General features: G+C 45.5%; 1 protein-coding gene across 2 annotated transcripts in view; it reads right to left on the bottom strand.

Annotated features, from left to right (window-relative positions):
* The window catches only part of LOC146200180 (venom metalloproteinase antarease-like TserMP_B), a 58,418-nt gene extending 33,150 nt beyond the window's left edge, over positions 1–25,268 (bottom strand). For both annotated transcript variants that reach the window (XM_084595416.1, XM_084595417.1), the window contains exons 1-8: positions 25,137–25,268; positions 19,619–19,791; positions 15,502–15,594; positions 15,192–15,330; positions 14,927–15,081; positions 14,362–14,433; positions 14,170–14,297; positions 14,042–14,094 (exon numbers count right to left, since the gene is read on the bottom strand). In XM_084595416.1, coding sequence (XP_084451542.1) covers positions 14,042–14,094; positions 14,170–14,297; positions 14,362–14,433; positions 14,927–15,081; positions 15,192–15,330; positions 15,502–15,594; positions 19,619–19,791; positions 25,137–25,194 — 871 coding nt within the window. In that variant the 5' untranslated portion in view covers positions 25,195–25,268. The remainder of the gene's footprint in view (positions 1–14,041; positions 14,095–14,169; positions 14,298–14,361; positions 14,434–14,926; positions 15,082–15,191; positions 15,331–15,501; positions 15,595–19,618; positions 19,792–25,136) is intronic.
* Positions 25,269–26,069: the final 801 nt, after the last annotated feature.

Raw genomic sequence — 26,069 nt, 5'->3', positions numbered from 1 at the left:
GGCCAGTTGCTCATATTGAGGTATGTGGTGATTTAGAATTGAGTGCATACATTTTGCTCTTTAGTAACACTGATTTGAAAACTGATTGCTTTCTATTACACTGCAACCTCCGCAAAAGCGGAAACTTAGTATGTCGTCTGCTCATGTGCCTAGAGGGAGACTGCTCTGAACTTAGTCGTATCGTAAAATTGTGAGCAAGCACCCTCAGCCATCCTAGAACACCACCACCTCTCTCCCTTAACTTCCCTGCTAATTGCCCACATCAGCGACGTTGCGGGAAAGCCTGCGCCTGCATACCCGCCTTTATCATTTACAGCGCCCAGGCAACACTGGCCGACCCCACCAGGTTCAAGAGCCCAATCAGCTTCTGCTGTTCTTCCCTCTTAGAGGCATGATTAGATTAGAAGATATCAGATGCGTTGTGCAGTGCCAGATTTGACCGGCAGTGGCGTATTCATTGTGTCTAGAGCATAGCCTGCGCATCAACTCTCAAAAACATCACAAATATAAAAATGGCACCTTATAGGCGCCGCCCCTTCCATACGTGTGTATGCCTAAAATCTGACGGGAGATGTCAGAGTAGTACGATCACGGTAAGTAATAAAGCCGGTCGTGGTTTCAGGTGACCATTGCGAGCATAACGCCCGATGCACGTGGGCTAAAAAGCAGATGGCCTATGTCGGGGCAGGTGTTGGCCCTTAAATGAAATGACAATCACTAACACATATAAATGCCGGGGCGCAATAGCGAAAACAGGCAGAATTTACCAGCAGAAGCTATTTAGCGCGTTAGTGTTTATTTGGTAATTCAGGAATACAATATTATTTTGTGCACCACAGCTGGGTCTCAAGAGAAGCATTTGAGAATGAGCGGACCTGAAAGCTGACGGTTGTGCTCCTGGGCAGGTATAAACCATAAAATGAAACCTGGCTACATGAAATTTCATTTCTGATATGAACTGCTGAGTTTAGTTTAAGTATTTCGTTATCTTAACTTAAGTGTGTTATAAGAACGATAAAAGGACGGGTAAGTGCACTCCAACTGATTAAGGTTACTTGTTGTAATAAAAGGACACTTATTACAGTTACACTACTGAAGAGCATCAGACGTTCTGCTAATAACAAAGAACGAGCTAAAGAAATCCTCCGAGGCAGCGGCGAAGGATCGGGTATAGAGCGTTTTATTATGGGCGCTGCCACTGTGTGTAGGTCGCGCCATCTAGCGACTAAGCCGAAAGCGACCACCATGCTGGCGCGTGCGGTCGCAACTGCGGAACAAGAGACAGGCAGCGCACATCAGCATTTCGTAACTTCCGCGTTCATATTTTTGAGTTTGGAAGTACCTGACTGAAAAAAAAACGATTTTTAGCAGCGGACCAGCCAAACGGTCATAAAATACAGGAGTTTATGGGGTAGCCCAAGAACTGCAAGCCTGATTACTATTAGCATGTAACTTCGGAGGGAGGTTGGGGCACTGAGAGGCAATGGCGCACCATTGCCCAAAGGGGTGGTGAAGCAAGCAATGAAAGGCGGCTTTAGGTGTGCTTTTTATCCTTCAATGACTTTTAGACGATCTATCGCAAACGTTGCAGCAGTAAAAGCAAGAAACATACTCTGTTTTCTGCTTCAGCAGCTACTGCATAGATTTGTCACACTTCAATCGGGGTTTTATTCATCATCAGCAGCAGCAGAAGCAGCCTGACTATATCCATTGCAGGGCTAAGTCCTCTTCCATATTTCTCCAATTAACTCGCTTCTGTGCTAGCTGTATCCACTTGACCCCGGCGAACTTCTTAACCTCATCCGCCCACTTAGCTTTCTGCCGTCCCCTACTGCGCTTTCATTTACTTGAATCCAGTTTGTTACCCTAAGCGACCATTGGTTATCATCTCTTCGTACTACATGTTCTGCCCATGGCCATTTCTTCTTCTTGATTTCCACTAGAATGTCAGTAACTTGAGGTTTTTCTCTGACCCAATCAGCATGCTTCCTATCTTCTAATGTTACTCCTACCATTTTTCTTTCCATAGCCCTCTGCGTTGTCCTCAACGTAAGTAGAAGCCTCTTGGTTAGCCTCCACGTTTCAGTCCCACAGGTGAGTACACTAAAGATGCAACTGTTGTATACTTTCCTCTTGAGCGATACCGGTGCGCTGCTTGTCATAATCCGCGAGTGCTTGCTAAATGCGCTCCATTCCAATCTTATTCTTGTTGTTTCTTTCTTTTCATGGTCCGGATCTGCGGTTACTACCTGTCCTAAGTAGACACATTCGCCTTCTACTTTCAGTGCTTCGCTACCTAACGTAAGCTGCTGTGCCTTCCCGAGGCTGTTGAACATTGCATTAGTCATCTGCATATTGATTTTCAAGCCTACCTTTCCACTTTTCCATGTCTAGGTCATCAAACATTATTTGTAGTTCATCCCCCGAGTTACTTAGCAATGCAATGTCATCAGCAAATCGCAGATTACTGAGGTATTCTCCAACTACCCTTATCCATAACTGCTCCCATTCTAAGTCTCTGAATACTTCCTCTAAGCAAGCTGTGAATAGTACTGGAGAGATCGTATCTCCTTGCCTAACACCTTTCTTTATGGGAATTTTGTTACTTTCTTTATGTAGAACTATGGTTTCTGTACAGCCACTATATACATCTCCCAGCACTTTCACGTACGGCTCGTCTACCCTCCGATTTCACAATGCCTGCATCACTGCCGATGTTTCAACTAAGTCAAATGCTTTTTCGTAATCAATGAATGCTATGTGTAAGGGCTGGTTATATTTCGAGCATTTTTCTATCACCTGGTTGATGGTATGGATATGATCGATAGTAGAGTACCGCTTCAGAAAACCTGCTTGAGTCTTTGCTTTATTGCAGTCTAAGGTTGTCCTGATTCTATTAGCGATTACCTTAGTAAATACCTTTTGCACAACAGACAGTAAGCTGTTTGGTCTTTCATAAGGTTATCTATTATCTATTTCGGATCTATTTACTCTAAAGTAGGTGACAATTGCTGGGTGGCAAAGCCGCGGCGTTCAAGCGTCGTAGAATTGTCTATCTGGTGGTCGTGGTCTGATTTTAGCATTGCCTACATGCCTCAGCCACCATTTTGCAGCTGTGTACAGCAAGTGGTGATGACAGCTGTCGAAGGCAGAAAGTCCTGTGCTGAAATTTCTGCGACTGTCCCCAAGCTGCGTTAGTCTGATGTTGCCTACACGCTAACGGCCAGCCAGATGAAACAAAGAATAGACAATTGATACATATGGAATAGTCACCTTATCGAATTATGTCCCATAAAGGCCTCAGCAAAAGTTGTTTATATGATAATGTTACTACGGAAGTTTGAAGTGGGAGTACTGAACAGGTGGAGAAGGCAGGGAGCTTAGCTGGTCAACGGCTGCGTGTCTGGCACGGGAGCTTTTCCCTAACGTCTTTATTCTTGCCTTCTAATATGCTTGCCAACTTCTTGAGGTTGCTACACTTTCCCCATGGGTGAGGTAGTTAGTCGTTCCAGCGGTAGTGACACGGCTTGATCCGGGCGACATGGGCTACTTTTCTTGTGGCTGAGCGACGACCACTTGCAGTCATGTGCACTATTCTGTGTGTGATGCGAAGTGGTGGCCTTGTGGGAGAGCACCAGCCTCTCATACGAAAAGTACCGGCGATTCCTGTTGCTGCCGGGTGCCCCAGGTTTATAATTGGCATAAACATTTTGCTGCCTAATGCTTGGTTTTTCGGGACTTAATTGCTTGGAAAATGGGGCCACGGACCAAAACACTTGGTCAAAAAAAAAAGAACACATAAAAGGTTTCTGCCACACGAGGATGACTTCTGGTTGTCCGATTGAGGAACGAATCACTGGACTACCAGCGCACTCTATTCCTAGAGCACCTGCTGCTGAGCTCCATTTGAGTTTGCGGTCGTTGGAATGCAGCAACTGTCGTAGTCTTCTGTAGATCTGGCCGATCGTCATCGGGGTCGACGCGATGTCCGAGCACTAGCGCTTGATGTTCGCAAAAAAAAAAAAAAACATTTTTTAGAATTCTGAAGAAGGCCAGCCTTCTGCAGGCAGTCCAAAACAATAGCGAGTTGCGTGCTATCTTCAGTAAATATCAATCCAAAAATTACAAAATCGTCTAAATAACGCATGCAGATTTCCGACATTAGGCCACGAAGTACTGTGTTCATAAATCTTTCAAATCTGTCCGGTGGGTCAAAGAAGCCACAGGACATAACAATAACTTAAAAGAGGCCGTGCGGAGTAACAAATGCAGTTTTTTGTCTTGTCTGGAGAGTATCTCAGTATCTGTCAATATCCCGATCACCAATCAACCGAAGAGAAATCAATGGTAATCAATGGTATATTTGATTTGCGGGAGAGGATACACATCCGTTTTATTGATGGCGTTGAGGCGATGGTAGTCGATGCAGCACCCACAGGATTCATCGTTTTTACCAGTATCACAGGGACCGCGCCAAGGACTGGAGGATTCCTTAATTACACTCCTGTTTAAAGTATTTTTTGAACTTTCTCGGTGATGACACTGCACTCTGACGGTGAAACTCGGTACGGCTTTTGGCGGATCGGATGGGCAGATCCCGTGTCACTTCCATGGCGCGGCGAGTCAGCGGAAAAACGTTGCGAGCCATCCGACTATGTACAATCGAAACTACATGCGTGCTGGGACAAGCGCTTCTTCAATATGTGGCGTTTTGAGGTGCTTAACGATGTACTGACCATCGAAAGAAGCTTATGTTCAGCAGGAGTGTAAGTAGCGGGGTTGTCCGGGAAAGCGCCAACGAGAGTCATATTGTCACGTCCTAGCCAGAGGACGGGACGATGACAGCGACCACAGGTCAGCAGGGCTGCAGCAGGAACCAGCGTGACAGCGGGAATACCCAGAACACCGAAAAGATTGCCCGCATCAGCTTCTTTCTTCACGGAACGTTCGCACTTCCTGTTCTTCTGCAACACTGCCTCCCTCTGAAAAGAAGCATCGTCCCGACGCTAAGCACAAAATGAAATAACCGCCGCGCAGAAGCACACACGGTTTCAGAACGTTCGCTACAGTATACGGAACTGTTCTCGGTGATCACTGGTAATACGGCTTAAGCCGCACTAAGCGCACAATTTGAGGACGGGAGAAACGGCGTGACGACGGTTGCGTTCCACAGGGAAACGCCTCATAATTAGGTTCACCGACACGACGAACAACTGTGTACGGACCGAAGTACCGCTTCATGAGCTTTTCTGAGAGCCCTCGATGGCGAACCGGTGTTCACACTCAGACCTTGTCTCCGGGACGGGGATTGACGTCACGTCTCCGGAATTTGTAGCGACGAGCATCGGTACGCTATTGCTGTTGTATGTGGAGTCTGGCCAGTTGCCGAGCCTCTTCCGCGCGTTCTCATACTAGCCGAGAATCATCAGCTACGTCGTCTGGCAATGCGTGAGGCAGCATAGCGTCAAGCATGGTGGTGACTTGCTTTCCATGCACCAGCTGGAAGGGGGACACAAGGGTGGTCTCCCGGACTGCGGTATTATAAGAGAACGGCAACATAGGGCAGTACCTCGTCCCAGTTCCGATGGTCGACGTCCCCGTACATGGCGATCTTATCGGCTATAGTTCTGTTGAGCCTCTCCGTCAGCCCATTAGTTTGAGGATGATAAGCTGTGGCTCGGCGAAGGCTGGCGCACCTAAGGCGCAAGATTTCCTGAGTGAGTTGCGCCACAAACGCGGCGTCACGGTCAGTAATCAGCACTGCTGGGGCAACGTGCCATTGCCTCCAGAGAGAAGTAGATATTCTGGAAGGCACTGATCGGGGGTCCACCCATTGTAGCGCGCAACCCGCTCGAAATGTCGAAACCAATCTTCAACGTCGTCCAGGCTATCGCCACGAAATGGGGTGACAGTCATTGGGGTCTATGGCACGTAGATGATCCGCGCAGCAGCCGCACTGTCGGTTTGCTGCGGCCAGAAGGCCATGGTGACGTTCGCCCTGGCGGTCTTCCCTTCGGGCAAGAGTCCGAATTCTGGAGCTTGGACTTATTGGCGTCGACTGGCGCGGCGTTCAGGTGCTGTAGCAGACTAAGAAAATTCGGCGGCCTGGACTTTAAGACCGAGCTCGAATTACGTGTAGAGCTACGTTGCATGGGATTCGCATCCAGTACCTCCACCAAATGTCTCGCCTAGCCAGAGGACGGGACGATGACAGCGATCGCAGGTCAGCAGGGCGGCCCCTGGAACCAGCGCACGGAGGGGATACCCACAGCACCACAAAGATGGCCTGCATCAGCATCTTCTTTCTTCACGGAACGCTCACACTTCCTCTTCTTTGGCTACATATAATTCAGGACAGCTGCGCTACAATGAGTCCAGTTTCTAGCCCGCCGGAAAAACAACCGGTTTCGGTGCGCAATTTGTTGTCCACAGTTCGGTATGGCCTTCTTATAGAGAAACCAAGCAATTCGGAACTAACACATGTTTCTTGACGCACTGTAAACGAAAGGGCACGCAGTAGCCTCAACGGAGTCGTTAATGGCACGGGAGCAGGAGACCTGGACGTACACTGTAGAACAAGTTCGTGAGGAAGAGGACCACTAAGGCTAAGCTCTGCCATTCGACAATCAACTGTAGCGGCCCACATACGCGTAAAGCTAATTCCGAAGATAACATCGCGTGTAGATCGGGCCAGTACAGCACACTCCGCCGGAAATACCGTGCCCCAAGGAAACTTTGAAGCTACACTGCCTATCCGGATACAATAACTATCTACTCACTCCATAAAAATTAGGAGGTTTTTCTCAAACATTACTTTGTCCTTCAAAAGATTCCTAAATGCTAACAGCTGGAGGAATACTAGGCAGCAGCACACAATGTCCTGCGACCTCCCCTCCATCAGCAGCGCTGGATAGTTTTCCTGCAAAGTAGGCGAGATCAGCTCTGTGATGAGGAGAACGGTGCACACGAAACAAAGGAGGTGGTACCGCCCTACAGTCAGAGGCGGTAAAATAGGTGCGAAGTCCTTCAGTTTGTAAACGGCTCCTCCGCTTAGGAGTTTCTAGCCGATGGAAGTCGATGTAGAAATGGATGGCGGTTCGGGTCTATGCCGTCGCAGGATTGCACCGGAAAGGTGCACGCCGTTTGCAGTAGCGGGAAGTGTGACCGGCGACACTACACCGATAGCACACGGGAATATGTCGATCAAAAAGCGGCGCGCCATTGGCCTCCTGCTTGGCAGGACGCGACGAATATTGAAATTAGGTTTTGGGACGATGTGTTTGTCTGGCGGTCGGCGCGATTTACGGTTGGAGTAACACCGGGACCCCGGGTGCTTCCTCGCTTATAAGAGGACTGCTAGTAAATCTGGTTGGATCTTGGTAGCGGGGTCTCCAATTTCTCTCGGCAGGCGAAGTCATTGTCATTCACTGGCCCATACCAGGACGTCGGTGGGCACGCCCGTGCATGAGCTGGAAAAGCACATGCTACATCTGCGAAGCAAGGGGACTGAGTAAGCTGCTCACGTCGTGAAATCTCATCGCGAACAATTTAACGAATGGCACACAGGTGATTTTAGGAGAGATATTCTTCTACACTAGCCACGGTAGTGTCATCTGCAGCCGCCCCAACTTCGGTGTAATGCGGCGAATCCTGGGTGTCTCGAATTTCCGGCAGTGCCTATTAATGTCGGGGACCGAACTCAAGTTGTCTTTGGGAATGAGGATGTGTTTGACATCTTCCACAACGCCCTTGAGCAGATGGCCTATCTTGCCGTCCTTGCAAATGTCTTCTTCGCACTAATATCACATAAACATTCTTTGAAGGCTTTTACAAAGCCATCCAAATTTTCAGGGAGTCTTTGTGGTTCTGTTACCACATCAAAGAGGTCTGCGTCAAGAACACGAAGTTGTTGAGCTTAACCACTGAATCCCAGCGGTTAAAGCGGCTACGCGTTCATAATGAGTAAGCCACTCATGGACATCTTCCCATGCTTGACCGGCAAAATAACGAGGCTTTCAAAACAGTAGCGTCGCATTCGAGGCGGTGGGCGGTACATCGTCAGACGGGGAGCAATGGACTCGCGTTGTTGTTTGTAACTGCTCAGTTGTCTTGCATTCTCATCGGAATGAGAGGGAGACCCGCGAGGTAACAGCTCGTGCGAAGCTCCAGCGGTTGAGGATGCGCCGAGGGGGTAGGCGCTCCCCGCTCTCCACCAATTTGTAACGACGAGGTTTGAGGCTGGAGCGCTGAACACTTTGTGAAGGCAGAGATCTCAGCCAGTCAACGGCTGCCTCTCCGGCACAAGTATTTTCTAAACGTTTTTATCCTTGTCTTCTGCTATGCTTTTCATCTGCTTCAGGATTGCTACAATATATATTTTATGGTGCATCTGTTGTCGCAAAATTTGCCTATCAGGAATGACTGCTCTTCCCACGACTACATTTAAATTTCCTTTTGGCAGCACAACCTTGCGAAATCAGTGATTCAGAAACAAAATAATACTCTGTTTCAGTGAATGATAAGTTGACAATCAATCTATTAGGCATCGTTGTCTTAAGCGGAACGCATGTTCTTTTATACTTTCATAAATTTCAGCTTACTGTGCCGAAATAATTTTTCTTTGCCAGACGGCATCTAGTATATTTTGCGACAAAGAAAACAATCTGCTTGTTTCCCAACGGGTGCTTCTACGAGTATTCAATTTTTCCTGTCCCTCCTTCCGAAACACAGCGCTCACAACTCGCAGGAAATGCTGCCAAGGTGAAACACTTTAGGTTGAAGTTTGAAAGTCAGAAGCTCCGCGTCTTCTCCAATAGGAACAGCGTGCAGTGATACGCTTGCATACAACCGTTGTTATTGTCTTCATATTCCGTTAATCATCCGTTTTCGGTTATTATACTCTTGTAAACTCAAGCAACAAAGCAAACAAAAAGATATTGTTTGCCGCGGCACATGTTAGCAGCTGCGCTGCAGCCGGTTGAAATGAAACGAACAGGGAGGGGAACGCACGAATTGGGTAAAAAGGCAAAGATAGGTATAGGATGGGAAGAAAGCGTACAAACTATCAAAACAGCAATCTTAGCGCACCACTCACAGCAGCTAAGCAGCTTAGACGCTTTTCGGTTACTCAAGATGCTTGGTGTGCGAAAGCCCGCGTAGCGCGTGCGCTTTCTGCGTAGAATGCACTGGCGCAACTGCTACTATCAACGCTTCTCCACATACCGGAGTGGAAGAGTGATGCTGTGCGCTTCTGTTCGAGGCTAGTTCCCTCTTCGACTGAAAAATGGCCTATATCAGCTGCCAATGCATACGAGGCTAGGATGACTTCAAGGATTATGCTCTGTAAAAAGCTACGTCAGCATGATGCAAACTCACAACGACGAGCTTTGCTGGCGATGTATTTTCACGGGAGAACTTTGTGTGATGCCAACGCTGGTTCTACTTTGCTGCAACAAGTAAGATTTTCTGCAAGAAGTGTTTGCACAGCAGTTGTCACTGCCGAGCAATCGAGAGTTCTATGCTTCGATTATCGCATAGCCATCTTCATTGCACAGAATATTTGTTCAAAAATGGTAGAGAGATCGTTCTAGAAACATTCGCCAATTTTCATGAGCAATGCATTATGAACTAGAGATGCCGGAATCTGGGAAGAACACTAAACAACATTGGTCAGAAGGAATAGTGCTTCGTAGAATTCAGAAATAACAGACCGATCAGCTAGTTATCTGTTAGGCATAAACAAACCGTTGTCTAAAAATGTATTCGCTGAAATAAACAAGACATCTTAAGAATGCAATCAACTCAACCAGCTGAATATTTCGCAGACTACTCCTAAATAGTTGATGTTCACACTATGACTCGGGCGGTAAAAAATGATCAATATGTACGTCTATTTCATATAAATAGCTTTCATATATGATGTGAAAGCATAGCTCAGTAGAAAATGTATATGGTGATTGCAGAATGGGGCTGTAGATAATGACAAAACTGGTACCCGTATTTCGTGTATGCAGAGGAATTGTAATATTTCATAACTAAAGATGCTTTCAGCTGTACTATTCACTACTTACTTGAAGGTGAATAGCACACCGCTGTTTGCGCACCAGGACTAGGAACAGTTTGTGAGAAGTGTTGACGGAGAATACTACAATAATCTGCAGTTCGCTAGTGACATTGTGTTGCTAATTCAGGGGACGTATTGCAAAGAATGATGAATGAACTAGGCAGCAAAAGCCGAACAGTAGGCTTAAATCTTAAGTCGAGAGCTAAAAGTAATGTTCAACAGCATTAGAAGGTGAAACAGTTTTCTAAAGGTAGCAACGCGGTGAAATGTGTACGATTGTACCCTACATAGGGCATACAGTGACCACAAACAAAGACCTGAAAAGTAAAATTTAAGCAAAGATTGGTTTGACACGCATATAAACACATACTCTCATATCGTGAATAGCAGAAAAAACCTGGAGAGGAAGACGTTCGACAGCTGTATCATACCAGTACTCACATGTGGGGCAGAAATGTGGATGTTAACAGAACTTGTCAACTTGAATTAGGGACAAGGTAGAGATCAATGAAGCGGACAACTATAGGCGTAATATCAAGACACAGGAAGCCCGCATAGTCACACAGCGAATATTAACCTGTAACTGACGTTCTAAAACTCTAGACGAAATGGGTACGGGCAGGACATGTAACGCGAATGCCGGTACCGAGTTCTGGAGCTACACGTGGAAAATGCGAAGGAAGCCTAGCGTGCAGCTAATTTGAAAAGAGCCTCGTCGTTTCTGAAGCTTCATTGCAGCTATTACCATATCAGACACGCCACTGTACGAAGCATGTTTTTCTTCCAGTGCCTTCCTACCTGCCTTCCAATGCCTTTCAATGCCTTCTACCAAACTGCTGGGCAAATGCTTCCCCCATATCATTCTATTTGCCTCGGACTTCTGAGAGCCGCATCTGCACAACACCCGCTAACTTTCTAATTCGATTGCCTCACCTAAATTCCTACCATCCACTGCTATGCTTGCCTTCGCTTGAAATGTTTTTCGATTAACCTCAGAGACCATCCGTTATCATTCATTTTAAGGCGGTTGTCTCGGCAAAGCAACGCACGCTGCACCCTCTTCTCTTTTGAATATGTTCCTTCCTTTTCTCATTGTTCGGGTTGAAGTTTCCACAAAGAATTCATAAAGCGTATACTGCATCTATCTAAATATATTTTCTCGGCAGTGCACATCTAAAAGCAGGGCTGGTTGGAACCGATTGCGTATGGTTCCTTTCGATATAAATTTTCTTTCCTCCTTGCAATTTGATATGCGCGCACTCAAAAACTGTTTATCAATACTGTTCCAGTCATTGCTCAAGGGTACTGGAGCAAATTCCCTTTTGCCTAAGTATTGATAAAATGTCTTCTGAATGAGAAAAAAATTTAAAGGTCAGGGGGTATTCCTTGCTGCTGAAAGTGGCTGCAGAGGCGTTCATATGTGTTCAGTCTGACGCAGCGAAAGACTGGGCGCCTGGCTCATGTGCAGTCCCCGACATTTCACATTGTACAGACGCAAATTTAGTTAAAGCTCCCATTGCCAGGTAGCGGCTCCATTCGTAAGCTCTGAAAGGTGAACTGGAAGTTTCCGCAAAGTTTGTGTCGAGCACTCTCCGCCTTCTCCCTATCTTTAGGTCGCGTTGCACCAAACATAAGGGCTGAATTCATGCCTGAAAGTAATGTGACTTAGATGCTTTTCGCAAATAAATGCAAGAAAATTCAATTCGAAGAACAAAAATGTTAAATCATAGCCCATCGGGCTGTTTTGGCCTAAACGCCCTCTTCTTATTTCTTTCGCGGAATTCAAATATGGCGTAAAATTCTAACGGGAAACGTAATTTCATATCACTTTTCTGACGCAATCAATTATAACAATTCTTATCCCGTCTATCTCGCATTGTAAGCTCAAATTGGAGGTTAGCTGGTATTAGAACTCAGACTAATACTGCATGTTCTTTTCAGTCGAAACCACGCCATGTGAAGATATTTTCAGCACTGTGCAAAATTTTATGCGACTCTGTCAATCTAAAATATTCTTGCAATGTAATGGCGGTGTAAAGAGGACATGGCAGCTAAAATTAGAACATAAACGGATCATTTTGTTTGACTCCACATGTGAAATTATAATTCCTTAAAATGGAAGCTCACTCGGAGCAGTAGCGTGATCAATGAGTTTTTCGATTCACTTGAAAACAGCTTGCTGGTCTGGCAACCGTTGATCGCTGTCGTCACAACGGCATTTCGTGTCCGTGTCCTCTGCTATTCAGTGTCTGCTGCATTCAGGTGCTTGCATGCACGCCGTCGACGGCGGCCGGCGAGAAAGCCGTTTTTAGCAAAAAGAAGGTATTTGCACATTTTATTTTTCTTTTAGAAGCCTTTACCATATTATGAGAGCTTAGTGATTGTCAGAAAACTAGTTTTGCTCCAGGCTGTTGATTTTTGAAGAAGCCGAAATCGATTTTATCGTGCAATATTTCTTAAAAGGGGTCATGACAGCAATTTTAAATACAAACTATTTATTGAACAATATTCCCGATGTGCCGAGCATCTAGTGCCAACTAGTCTTCACCGGGCTCAGTCAACGATGTAACTGCTCCTCCACAGGGCTATGCGAATACCGTGGCGTAATTGATTACCCTTAGTAAAGACGACATGCCATATTCAGACCATCTCATCTTTTCAATAAAAAAGCGAGAACTCCAATCGTCATTTTTCACATTCATGACTTCCTTGTAATATGCCGAATGTTCGAATGTTCGGGTGCAGTTTTTTAAAGCCTTCTGAAAAACTAATAGTAGCTTCATTAACGTTTAAATACGAGTCATACTTGAGATAATAAATAGGTGTCTCATTCCGGGCGAGACGCACTTGCTGGATATTACCCTGGTGAACTAATATTTATGTTTTGTTGTAGTTATTATGCTCAGGTGATTGACTTCAAAAGGAAAATTTGTAGCCGCCGTTCATAGATAAGCGCGAGTCAACATTCCAACATTTAGAAGACAATATTTTGCTGCTCGATGTCGCTGCATAACTTCATCAACCACCGCGGGGTGTGTGTAGAGCTCGCAGTGCAAAGAGATGCCATTCTCTTCATGTTTATGTGCGCGTGTCTGTATATGAGTATGTGCGTATGTGTTGCCTTGTGCGTGCGTATTTGTTTGTGCATGTATGTGGGTTGTGACCGTCTAGCTCTACTGAGCCACCACCGCTGGCTCGAGCATACAGAAGAAAGTTGAAAGAAACAAATGAAGAGAAAAAGGGGACGCGCATCCCCATTGCAGCCATCAGCATTCGAATCGGCGGCGAGTGCCATGATGATATTCACAAGATACAGACACGCTCTGCGTCGCGTTGTACCGCACATTGTCTGCGACCTGCTCTGCGCAAGCCACGCTACTGCAGTCGCCACAGCTCGCCGTTCAACCTCACACATGAAGGAGAAAGTAATGTGCCAGGCGCTCTAGTGGGTAACGTACACTGAATGACGTCGATTCGTGGCAAAACGGAGAAGCGCTTTTTTGAAATTTAGAGATAACGCGGCATTGCGAATAATTATGCCATGATGGCCAGGGCGATAGCACTGTTGAAATTTTGTGTAAATATGTATCTCGCAAAAGGCCAGCTATAACTTTTTCATGGCTGCGTCGGCGCCTAACCACGGTAATTTCAAGCTTGACTATTATAAATGTCTATCAGCTTCCTAGACAACATACGTTATCGGATCTCTGGTGTCCTGCAGGCCGCCACCCCAGCACCACAGATGCAATCTTCATATTTTAAAGCGGTCATATTTAAACATTCTGGTCAACATTCGGTGAAAGAACCCATGTATTGGGCAAACCAGATTCACAGTAGAGTCTCTACGTCATCTGCCTCAGACTCCAAATAAAACTACAGCGTGCAATAAGTTGAAGAGGTCTGGAGTCATGTGCTGCTTGAGATGGAATTAGATAGTATACGGAAATACCATTGTGTGTTTTTACATTGCTTTCTTACCTTTGTTATTTGTGTTCGCCTTTCCGTTCGCATCGCTGCTGTACAGATCTCGCCTGCAAAATACTGGGAATATGATAATTATTCAGGCTGCACCCATTGCTCACAATGCTCAACAACTATTTGCCTACCCAGTTGCCAAGTACACAACATCCGGGTTTCCGTATATTGTCTTGTAAAGCCCAGCTTGGTGTTTGAATCTTTCCAATGACGAAGTGTCATGCATAAAGTTTCCAGATGCCGTTATATAATGGTCAAACTGAAAATACGAAGACAGTTTTAGCATTTGAGGCTCTAGTGAATAATATCAAATAATTTCTTACAGGGCTCCGCTGGACTCCAGTAAATAGCAGCTTTATTTTGGGATCTTTAGTCTCACTGTACCTCATGTTGACCTGCAAACTCAGGGCAGAGGAGTGATGTAGAAGACACAGAGGTTCAAGAATATCGGCAAATAATGAGATCAACCTTATCGCCACGCCACTTAGACCTACTGTATACCAAGCAGCTAATCAGTGTAGGGAATGCAGCTGAGAACATTGCCATATTATTCGCCCTACTCACTTTCTACCGCCGGCTGCTATGGTTGCTTCTTTGTATGTTCCATTTATTCATTCTTGTGCTCATTCGTTCAGAACCTCCTAAAAGCGAATTATTCATATAGGTGTGGCTAAGGGCTTGATAAGGGTCACTTTGGTTAAATCCGTTAGTGCGTGGAACATCACTATGTTGTTAATGTCACTTGATTAGTGTTCCCTGTGCTGTTGGTCGGTACAAGGATGAAATGCTAGGAACCTCAGCACACATATTAGCTGAAGTAGCGAGGTGTCAAAAAACTAGAAATCTTTAGCGCACTCTATTTCCTATCAACAAACCAAAGGTACTCACCGAATTCATGGTTATGCAAAAATAGACTATTAGATCGGAGTTGTTCTTGAAGTGTCCGTTATGTGGACCATCAGAGACAATAAACACCTCAATATTCACTTCACTGGGAACGGGGGGCTGAGAGCGATAGATTCTTTCTGTGGCTTGCTGATGACCTTATTAAAAGAGGAGTTGAAAAAGCTTACATAAGGGGAACGAAAAAGGTGACAAATATCACCCACGTTCTACGACCTCGTTAACTGCGCTGCCCTTCACACTAACTTACCTCTGTCATTCGGTAGCACAACAGTGTCGAATACATTGTCTTCCTCTATTTCGAATATCATATGCGGTACAATGACATCGCCGCTCCTTTGCATTTCCGGCATTGGATGAATTCTCAAATTCGGTCCCACAACGCCTTCCTGCAGGGACAAGAATTCACATTTCCGAATGCACTACCTCTAGCCGTATATCGTTCTTTGTGATAGAGTGCTCCTATATGCTAAAACTACACCTCAATAAAGTGAAAAGCCCAGAGCGCCTAAACAAGGCACAAATTAAAAGCACTAAATCACGTTGAAAACTGCACTCACAACTTCTAGCCCGCTCTGTTTTTGCGTAACATGGACAGTCGACCAGTGGTTTTCATCTTCAAACAGGTGTTCCTCGATGTCCTTTCCATTATACTGAAAAATAAAGAATAGAAGGTGATTGTCTAAAGGCACATGCCAGAACTTATTCTCTGGGCGTATCGCCGACCTCTGTGGCTAAATTTTGCATTTGACTTGTTCCTACAGGCGAAGAGCTATTGTCGCTTTCAGGGCTCTAAACATTCATTCGATAAAAAAAAAAAACGAGTTGAGGAACACGATTGCACGTAGCACTACCACATTGTTTCGACCGTTAGCAATGTTCAATATAAAGTATAGGGGACATCAGTAAGGTAACCTATCCTAGTTTTCAAAGCAGAGATTACCCTTTTATCTGGAACATTGATAAGCATATATTCTATTTTGGCAGACTTTCATTCTCTGCGCAGCAGAGATAATATTAGAACTGAAAATACTCCCCCACAAACACAGTAATGGCCTATTCAGTTGGGGCGACGAGAGCAGAAGCGCCGAGCAGTACAGAGCAGTACAGAAGCATGCCGAGCGAGGGTGTAACTGTCCTCCCACGGGAACGCTCTCTGCGTGTCGAGAGGCCAACGCTCCTTGTAGAACCGCTTGTTTTGTATGCATTTGCATAGCGGCTCTCAAACAAGCATACAGCACCTGAGCAATGCTTTCCGCTTGCCGAGTGCCGACGTATAGCCGAAGCTTTGAAACCGCCGTTTTGAGCGTCACCGACTCAAGAGAGAAAAACAAAAGATGGCGCAGATATGACGCTTTATGCCATGTGCTTTCTCTGTTCTCGCTTTAGACAAGGGAGCAGCCGGAAGTGCACTCGGGTGCTCTCAGCGGAGGAAAACCCCTCCTCCTCTACCATTGAAAGCCAGTGATTCTACTCCTGCTCTCCCACTGGAGGGCGCCGCTTATCATAGAGTACTTTTAAAGTGCTCTCAGGTGGGCCTGCTCTGCCGCTCCAATTCACCATAAGTGTGCTCTTTACTTCACTTAAATACCTTAAGGGCCCTCGTCGGAGGTACTATATAAGGAGTGGGAGATATAAAAATTTACAACTGAGTAAGCACTTAATTTGAAAAGAAGGAAAATGCTATACTAAAGTTCTCGTCATTTGATCACACGTGTAATGCAATCAAGGAACCTGAACCGGGCGGTTATGGCTGCACGATCTCGAGGAAGACCCCTCCAGTCGCTGGCAGTCTGCTAAAGAAAGTACGTAATGTACCGGTGCTGATGCGCCGTCGTGACACTTTCTGTTTATGGCCGGTGCAATGAGGGATGCGTAATGGGGACGCGCAAATGTAGGGTTCGTGTCTTAGCTGAATATAAAACACAAATAGTTGAACACAAACGTCCATGCAGCAATCCCGGGCAAGGGCCGAGAGGCTGGACTGCGATTTTGAAGAAAGATGATATACTGATGACATAAGAATACGAGGAATTATTGAATCTAGCTCCTCTGTTTTGAGTCATTCAAGCGATTTACATCTGTACGCTTATTCCGAAGCTCAGATGTGTGATAGTATTCCAATTTTAATCGAACTATGCCGGAAGCATCCCGTGTTCAGGGGCACAGTGCTGATGACTTAAAAAAAAAAAAACCGACTGTCTGTTTAGCGGATCATATAAAGCTAAAGATACGCGTGTTCCATGTAAGCTAAAGTAAGCATGCTCGAAGCCCTATCGGGTATGTCTACAGCGTAGAAACAGTTTTTACAGTGCGGCGCCATATTCTCTGTGCCATTATCGACAGAAGTAACAGCGATCAAATCGAAGGATGAAAGAGCGTGCACGCGGAGTGCGGAAGATGATAAGAATAACAGCGCAGAGCTTGGAGAGAGCATGAGCAGAAAGAGGAAGGGGGCGGTTTAGTAACAGACTTACATGCTTCCTCTTCGGCGACGGCTCCTTCTAAATGGTCCGTTTGAGTTGAGATGCACAACAAAGCCGACGGCTAAGCCTTACCTCATTCGTAATTACGTGCACCGTGAGTGGTCTCGGGATTGAAACAAGTCAAAAAGCTGCGCCCGTTGCCTCACCTAGTACTGTAATATATGACCAGTTTTTAAAAGTGTTTGAGCAGTCAGAGCACTAATATTCAAAACTAAACAAGGCAGAAAAAGTACAATAAAAGAGCGTAACCACGCTAGAGGACCGCGCCTGTTACCAAGCGTTGGACGCGACCCACCTGCTATGGGAGCACTACGCGAATCAATCAAAGGGCTGATTAATAATGCGACAGCTCCTATGGGCTGATGTGTGTGCGTTTGTCTATCCGCAGAAAGTATCACACTCCACCTATTAATAAAATGACGGCGGGATTCTGTTTAAGTTTTAAGGAGAAAGATCATCATCTACCAAGAATTGAACTCCTACCAATCCGTTCACCAGCCGAGTGCGTTAACCGATTACGTTACGCCATGATTTTTTTCTTTTGCTGTGTTTTGACAAGAGACACAAGATATAAAAGGCACAGCAATACTTGCACTGGCAGGGCAAATTAAAGTTCTTTCAACTCTGAGAAACGTATTTCTCCTTGTCTAGCGTTCCTGCCTCCTCCATGGCAACATCGCATGACACAAACTATGAGCTCGTGGTGACGTCATGTCAACGCATTATATCGTAATCTCTCCATTACCATTCGAGTGACTGTAGCTTAGCAGCGCGAATGTTGTGCATAAGAGATATTAGCTATAATTACCTCGGCGGAGAACAGAAGAAAAAAAAGAGTATCGGGGCACATAGAGGCTTTACCTTTAGGGGTTCGAGGCTGCCACTTTATTAACTCTCGCCTGTGGCTCTTTTTTCGAATCTCTTGGTCAATAATCACTTAACTGGGGCCTTTGGCATGTGACAAAACTCACAACTACTCAGTCCCAAACTACTGAATCATTCTCCCGATCTCCGGAAATAGATACGAAATCCCCTCTTTAACAAATAATACGTAGCATAGGGTTGCAAATTGCCAGCGCTGCGACGAGAAACAACAACGAGGGAGGAAGAACAAGGACAAGAGCTTCTCCGTCCTTGTCCTTCCTCTCTCGTTGTTGTTCCTCGTCGCAGCACTGGTAATCTGCAGTCTTGTACCAACTAGCTCAAATTTTCCTAGTAGCATAGAGGCAGAGTGTCTGGCTCGTTATCCAGGGATTCCTGGTTCAGTTCCCATCCAACCGTCACATCGTATCGGCAGCACCTGTAAATAGGGCAATATATCATGGGCTGCGAGCTTTCGCACAATCCGCCGACCAACAAGTGCCTTTCCATGTCACCAGCCAACTACCAACAACCTACCAGAGGACCGCGTCTTAATATTTCCTTCACAACGACGTCAATAGGAAGGCCTCAGAGTTTTTCACTGAACAGGAGGCCCAAGAAAGTGGTGTTATTAACAACTCAAGAAATGAGAGCGTGAAGTTTGCAGCATATCTGGTTCAGCTGCACTATTGGAGACGCGGTGTAAATCCCTCGCGCTCGCTAGGCTAAACATCGTCGTAAAAAACCGCAAGTTGAACTTGCTGTCCACCCAAACGCAAATGGGCGGCCTAGGAAGAGTAGTGTATGGCGGGTGAAGAAGCACCTAGGAGCGCGAGAGATGCCGCCGACAGCGCAAATATGGTTGTCCTTAAATTTTAAGAATTACTGTTTTGGACAATATTCGTGGCTGTGCGACCGAGGGCAGCGAGAAGCACCCTAAATGCCACATTCCAGCCAGTAGCTTATTTTGTTTTTGTTTTTGGGCACTTGTATTTATTAGAGACGCAAGAGGCTTTCTTAATGAACGCGTCATTCTTATTTTAATCATTGCATAAGCGTATTAATACAAGTGCAAATGACGATTCTTAACGCCAAATAGATTCATTAGCAAATTTTTGTGGAAAACCGTTACACTGCCAACTCAGTAATGTAGAAGCCCTAAGCCCCGTCTTCCCTCATCTCATTAACCTTTTCTGAGTACTTACTTCCTCTTAAGGTCTTTGACTTTGAATCGTTCAACAGGTGCATGAAACTGGGATACGGATTAAAGTCGAAAGTTTTCAGTTGGCGGAAGAAAAAAAGGAAGACATCCGGCGTGCGCCAAACTTACAAAGCGTGTTACTTCTCTTCCATCGTCGAGCTCAACTACTCGGAATTGCCGTGCTGCTACGGATGCCTTCCTAAGGCTCAATGTCAGGTTATCGTGGATATGCAACGCCAGCCTCCCATCCAGTGAGCGTTCTTCAAGAAAACGAGGGTACACAAGCATAGGCTTCCATTGTCCTGCAAAACCCATTAATTCAATACACATTACCACAGTTAGGTGACCAACAGCCGTCATTCTCTCTTATTTAAAATTTTAAAATATCAGCTGAAATAACGCCGCTTCGGTTGAATTTTGATGTTCAAATGAAATGAAAGTCAGAATTATTTCTGTTCGAACCTTTTTTTCATCCTCACGGCGAGTTCTGATACAAATACTATGCGCAACTATACTGTGGCTGACCTAGAATTTTTCTACGTTTTCTACAGACATATAACACGAGCATATCCAGCTTAGTGTCTCACAGAATTCAGTCTGGGAAACGGAAAGAACAATAAAACGAATGAAACGAGCCCTAGCCAAATTAGAAAAAAGACAAATCACACTTTCTCGGCCGTATAGGTTTCCTGTTTCGAAGGGAAAGAGAAAGGAGAAGGTGGCGACTCACGTATAGAACATGTGGCGTATTCAGCATGTGTATGTCTCGGAACGATTGTCCAGCGCCCGTGTTAAACACGTTTCAGCGTCTAGAAGTGGTCATACAAGAAGCAGGCGTGATGACAGACAATTTCTCTTTGCGCTCACTAAGGCGTTATGGTAATCGATGCCATGTTGCGCGGTGCGCAATGTTCTTCCAAGGTATTTCCTTCCGTGCGGCCTTTGGAGTCCTCGCCTCGACGGCTTGCTTAAAGTGCCTTATTGGATGGCACAGGTATCTTCGCAGTAATTTCCTGCAGTTTCGTACACAACCCTAGAATGTCTGCTGCGTTCACTCTTACAAGTTTCTGCTTAAGCGTGCTAGATGGTATTTTGGCGTCATGAATGTTGCAGTTCCTAAATATACTGGCTATGGCTGCGCTGGCTCTTAAAACACGTGTGATGCTCACCCTCCTGCGTAGAGTAGCGGCGTTCTATGTCCGGGAGGACGAAGATGGCATTGTTCTACAAGTTGATAAGGGCAAAACAAACGCAGCCTTCAACCAGTCGACTGCATTCTTAAGATGAAAACGCTTTTGCATGACGAGGTGATGTGCAAAAACTGAACCATTGGTTATTTTGGAGGTTGTACGCCCCAAAATAACTCAGGCAAAAGTGAATCGTTACATTACAAGTTCAAAGGGTACATGCAGACGTCTTGAAGTTAGTCCCAGAAGAAAACAGGCACCGGGTCTTGTGCCACTCGAGTCCACCACCGGCCATCCACAGTCTGCCAAAAGTGCATAAAAAGGATTTCTACAACCCTAAATTGTAGACTTTTACTCTCTCCACAGTACGTGATGTCGAGCCAATTTCAATAACTGCTTCATCCTATGGCTTAAAGAACACCTACATATGTAAAGGACTCCCTGCACTTCGCTCGCAGGCAAAACGACGTCAGTAAAGACGACGAGTTCGAACCTCCTAGCCTCTATTTAGATAAAGTCAATGTTGATGATGCCGGTGGGTTTTAATGACGCAAGGGCATCTCAGACCAAAGTATGCCAAACACAAGGTGAAGGCAGCGCTCAAGTTGGTAACGTGAATGTTCCCGTCAGTTCACTAGACTTCGCAGTTTCGTTTTATAACGTTCTCCTAGGAAACGACGCTTCACTCTCTTCAAAAACGTGTTTTTCGAGGTACAAGACCTTTGTCGTCACCTGGCCTTCTGCTTGAGCTACACATCCTACCCCATTTAAACGCAACACTACAAACAACTCTTTTTTACCGCTATGGGTGTATCTATCTCGTTTGTGTGCACAAACATTAGTTTAGAATTCCACAAAAGGGAAGCTCGAGGCGCGTTCTGTTTTCCTTCAGAACTGTTCCTCCGTTATGTCGATGCCTGTTTTTGTGTGATACGCCGCTAAAACAGAAGCCCATTCCGTGCCCACCTAAACTAGCTCTAGACAAACATGCAAGGCTTCAAGGAAGAAGGAAACAATGGCGCCACTCGCTTCCTGAACGGGCTTGTTCAAAGGACAACCAACGGGATTTCAAACTCGTTATACCAAAAGGCATCTCACACAGCGCATTTAGGTCATGTTTAAGGCCGAGGAACCGTGATTAAGGACCGTATCGATCACTAGTACTTCCAATAAATGCTAAAAACCGCAGAACGCTGCCGTTTACGGGAAAACATAAAAGAAAGTCTGACTAATAGAAGCGGACTGAAACAAGCTGTGCGTGTCCAGATTCAGCGAGGCCTTAGACAGCGTATTATAATGTTCATATTGATTACGTACCACCAAGCACAATGAAGCAGAAGCTTGAGAGTGTGAACTACCCGGTGGGACGCCGCAGATGTATAATGTACAAAAACTGTCTTGAAGTGATTGCGCAAGTGCATATATCCAAGAATAAGGTTATTTTGTCAAATGAGTGAAGCAACAGCAAAAGGACGTCCCAGGTGGCCGCACAAATTGCAACGCCTCGCCAGACTACACTAGCGATTCTAAACATGACGTTGATGGGTCAGCGCCATAGTCATCGCGAGAGAAAAGTGTATTTCATCACGCCAACTTGGACGCGGGATCGAATCCCGGCCTCGGCGGCTGCTTTTCGCTGGAGGCGAAAAGCTAGGCGCTCGTGTGCTGTGCGATGTCAGTGCACGTTAAAGACCCCCAGGTGGTCGAAATTTCCGGAGTTCTCCAATAATGCGTCTCTCATAGCCTGAGTCTCTTTGGGACGTTAAACCCCAAAACCAAACCAAACCACGCGAACGTTTGGATCAACGGCTCATTTTTTAAGCTGGACGCAGGACAACCTAGCTGTGACATACGCACGCTCAGTACGTCAGTGAGAGCTCTCTGGGAGCTCTCTACAGCGGCCTCTTGCCACTGATCATGCCACAAAGACAGTTCGTAGCTTTCAAAATTGTACCTGCAAAATTCAGATATGAACGTTGCCTTAACTGCACCAATAAAAGAAACCACAGCAAATAGTCTCAAATTTTCGGAACACTAAGGGAGGTCACAATCACCTGTTTCCCCCAGGAACGAAAACGCTATAGAAGAGCGTGGCAAGTCACTTCAGTTTCGCGGTAAACATAACTTATTTCTCAATTCATGCTTTCGCGTACCACGGACCATCATCTGCCTCGTGGAAACGGGCAACAAAATAAGCCCTACAAATTCATAAAATTATTCTTAAGGGTCGTTCTCAATAACTGCGAGCGCAATGAGCCTCTGATTGTTCTTGCATTTAACGAATTATAAGGATTGCTTAGACCGCAGCGCCCCTATTTCAGAATGAATTCGAACTGAAGATCTGGATCATTCTGCCCATTTACCGACAGAGATGCAAAATGAAGGTTAGGGCCCTCAACCAATATCTGTATTCGAAATTCTGGCCGTAACAAGTCAGGAACACTCACTCCCGCTTAAAAAATGTCAGCCAACCAATATCTGTATTCAAAATTCTGGCCGTAACAAGTCAGGAATGCTCACTTCCGCTTAAAAAATGTCAGCCATTTCTTCAGCTCCTCGTACTCGTCTCTTACATACCCAAACACGTCTATTGGAATCCGCCGATAATGGCCGGAGCTGTTCAGATGTTTTTTTTTTAACGATAAGGTCAGTACTGATCGACCTTTCGAACGCGCATAGCGTGAGGCCGATCCTTCGTTGAAATTAGGTTACTTTGAAACCAGCAGCAAAAAAATTCCCTCAAGTGCATCAGATCTTCAAATGGATTTGATAAATAGTATCACAATCAAAACTTGTGGCTGCAAGAGCTACCCTAGTGTTGCCTTGAATACTGCATTAGTCTAGACACAAGAAAAGTCATAGCATGCCCCAAATCAGACAAGAAAAAATTCTGTGGTTTAGCTTTGAGTAAACCAAGTACATCGAGATAGTTTCACGAGACTATTCCTGGTGAAGCACTTCGGCTGCGTTCTTAGCTTCACTCAATTCTCGCCTCTTTCTTTTACTTTCTGCTCGAACCACAATGTACGCTAGATCTTAAGTAGCTAGCCTTCTACTGCCCAAGGTAGGACGACTCACTTGCTCTTCCTCCAGCTCTGTGGCACCGCGTCACGTCTGTCACACAGCGCCTACGCAACGTAACAACGCTCCCACACTCTCGCGTTGACCTTTTACCTTCAACTTTGACCTTTTAGCTTTAACTTGAGTGTAGTTTAGGACTTTGGAAACTGTAGCACAGGGAAAAACCTGGCTTTACCAAGCCTAGTGAAGCTATGGCTTCAAAATATTGTTACGGGGTGGCATGACAAGCGATGGAACACGGCGACACAACAGAAACAGAACGACGTGATGACATGACGATGAAATATGCTTAAATGGCCAGTGGGTCTGGCGCGAGCGCTCCGCCCCGCGCCACTGCCCGCTTCGTCATCTGCGTAGCATTAACCGCGGCCACCGAGCAATCGTCCCGATCGATTGCTAGAAATCCAATGCATGACGTGACGATGAACACAGACACAGGATTGTGACATGAAACGCTGGACACCACAATGAATGCGAAGATGGGAAGAATGCTTGCACCAGACCATCAAGTCCAATCTCCACCGTTTGCCGAAGGCCAATGCTCATGGACACTCCGAACGGCTTGGGCGGGGGTGCTGTTTTCGTTCGAGTGGTCGTGAGGTCGCTTCGTCGTGGGGTCAGTAGGGTCGGTAGGGTCGACTTTGGGCTCTTTCTGGTCGTCGTGTGTTGTGGTCAGGGCTGGGGACGAGGCTGGGGACAGCGGCTGGTCGGGTCTGAGTAAAAAGGGCTGGGGCAGAGCTGGGTACAGTGCCGAGGATGGGGATGAGCCGCACCTCCAACCAAATGTTACGGGGTGGCATGACAAGCGATGGAACGCGGCGACACAACAGAAACAGAACGACATGAAGACATGACGATGAAATATGTTTTAATGGCCAGCGGGCCTGCCTGGCGCGAGCGCTCCGCTCCGCGCTAACATATTAAAGGCTCATTTTCTCATATTTCACTCTTTCTGTTATTTTCATCACTCATCTCATATGCCATTACGTCGCCGATGACACTGTAGGTATTTATGAATTGCAGTAGAGTGAAGAATGCAATAACCCTTTATGTTTTCTATGCGCACAAGCAATATCTTTATGAAAGCAATTTTCTGTGAAATGTTCATACACCCAGAGTTTAAATTATAATAACAATATTACTGTGAATTTACAGGTGGCAATACCTGCAAAGGCCAAAACATTGTTTTTAGAAAATGATGGCCTAAAAATTGACAAACATTATCTTTGTTATACAATGGGAAAAGTTGATGCGAACAAGTTTTTGCTAAAAATTAGAAAGCGAGTAAATTGTTATCCCGAAATCACAGAAGCCACCTTAATCCGCCATACCTGCTCTCAGTCTAAACCTCGACACACGCTTATACGTGAGTTCCTTACCGCTAGCTGCCATGCCAAATATCCCAATGAAGACAATCAGCGTTGTCTGTCCGGCCATTCCTAACACGTTTTAGTGAAGAACACCACAGTTAAGCAGTCTGGCCTTGTTTACACTGCCACCGATGTAGCGTTCTTCTTATATATTCTTTTCTCAAAGGGAGAAAGAAGCTAGCAATCAATCATTGAACTTATGTGCTAATGTCATTACATCGCGTTTCTCAGCCTATCGCGTTTTATATAGCTGCATTTACAGTTCTGAAACGAGAAATGCTTCTTCGAACCTCGAAAAAGGTCGCATTGTTTTCCGCCGGCATATCATCGCCTACACATCGCCTACATGTAAAAAAGTCAACCGTCCCTGAGGGTGCTTCATGCCTGCAATCCTAATCAAAAGTTCGCATTTTATTACATCTGGCAATATATTCCTCGTGGTCAAGTTTCTTGAGATCAAACCTAAAGTTCCCGCTAACCATTTGTGCCTTGTCATTTTGTACCCTTGAGATGCCTCTATACAATATACAAAAATGTTTCTCAAAACGTCCTTTAAAACATGGTCTAAACTTTCTCTAAGTCAATTCGCACGAGGTTCTAGTTCTAAGTAAACCATTTGTCTTCTTTTCTACGCTTAATTGCAACGTGCGGCTTGGCGTCATATTTATACCCTGAAAAGTTTAGTGTCGAAAAAGAATGTAAAAAAAGAATGAGCGACTACACATACTTTCTAAATCTGTAAAATATGACCTGCGATGTGAATATTTGGAGAAATGTGCTAATTTGCAAGGATGTGACATACGCATTCGATATATTCCTACTGACGTCAGTCGCACAAGGCTATTTATCACCCTAACTATGCCTACTGCAAAGCAAATGACACTCCTATTTTCCTCCTAGGCCATCCTTTCCTGTGGCAGCTGAGCAGGCCTTATAACCGCA

The sequence above is a fragment of the Amblyomma maculatum genome, chromosome 2 (genome assembly GCF_055883805.1).
Source record: "Amblyomma maculatum isolate TAMU_Amacu chromosome 2, ASM5588380v1, whole genome shotgun sequence".
Lineage (NCBI taxonomy): Eukaryota > Metazoa > Arthropoda > Arachnida > Ixodida > Ixodidae > Amblyomma > Amblyomma maculatum.
The sequence above is the reverse complement of the archived record's forward strand: the minus strand, read 5'-3'. Positions and strand labels throughout refer to the sequence as shown.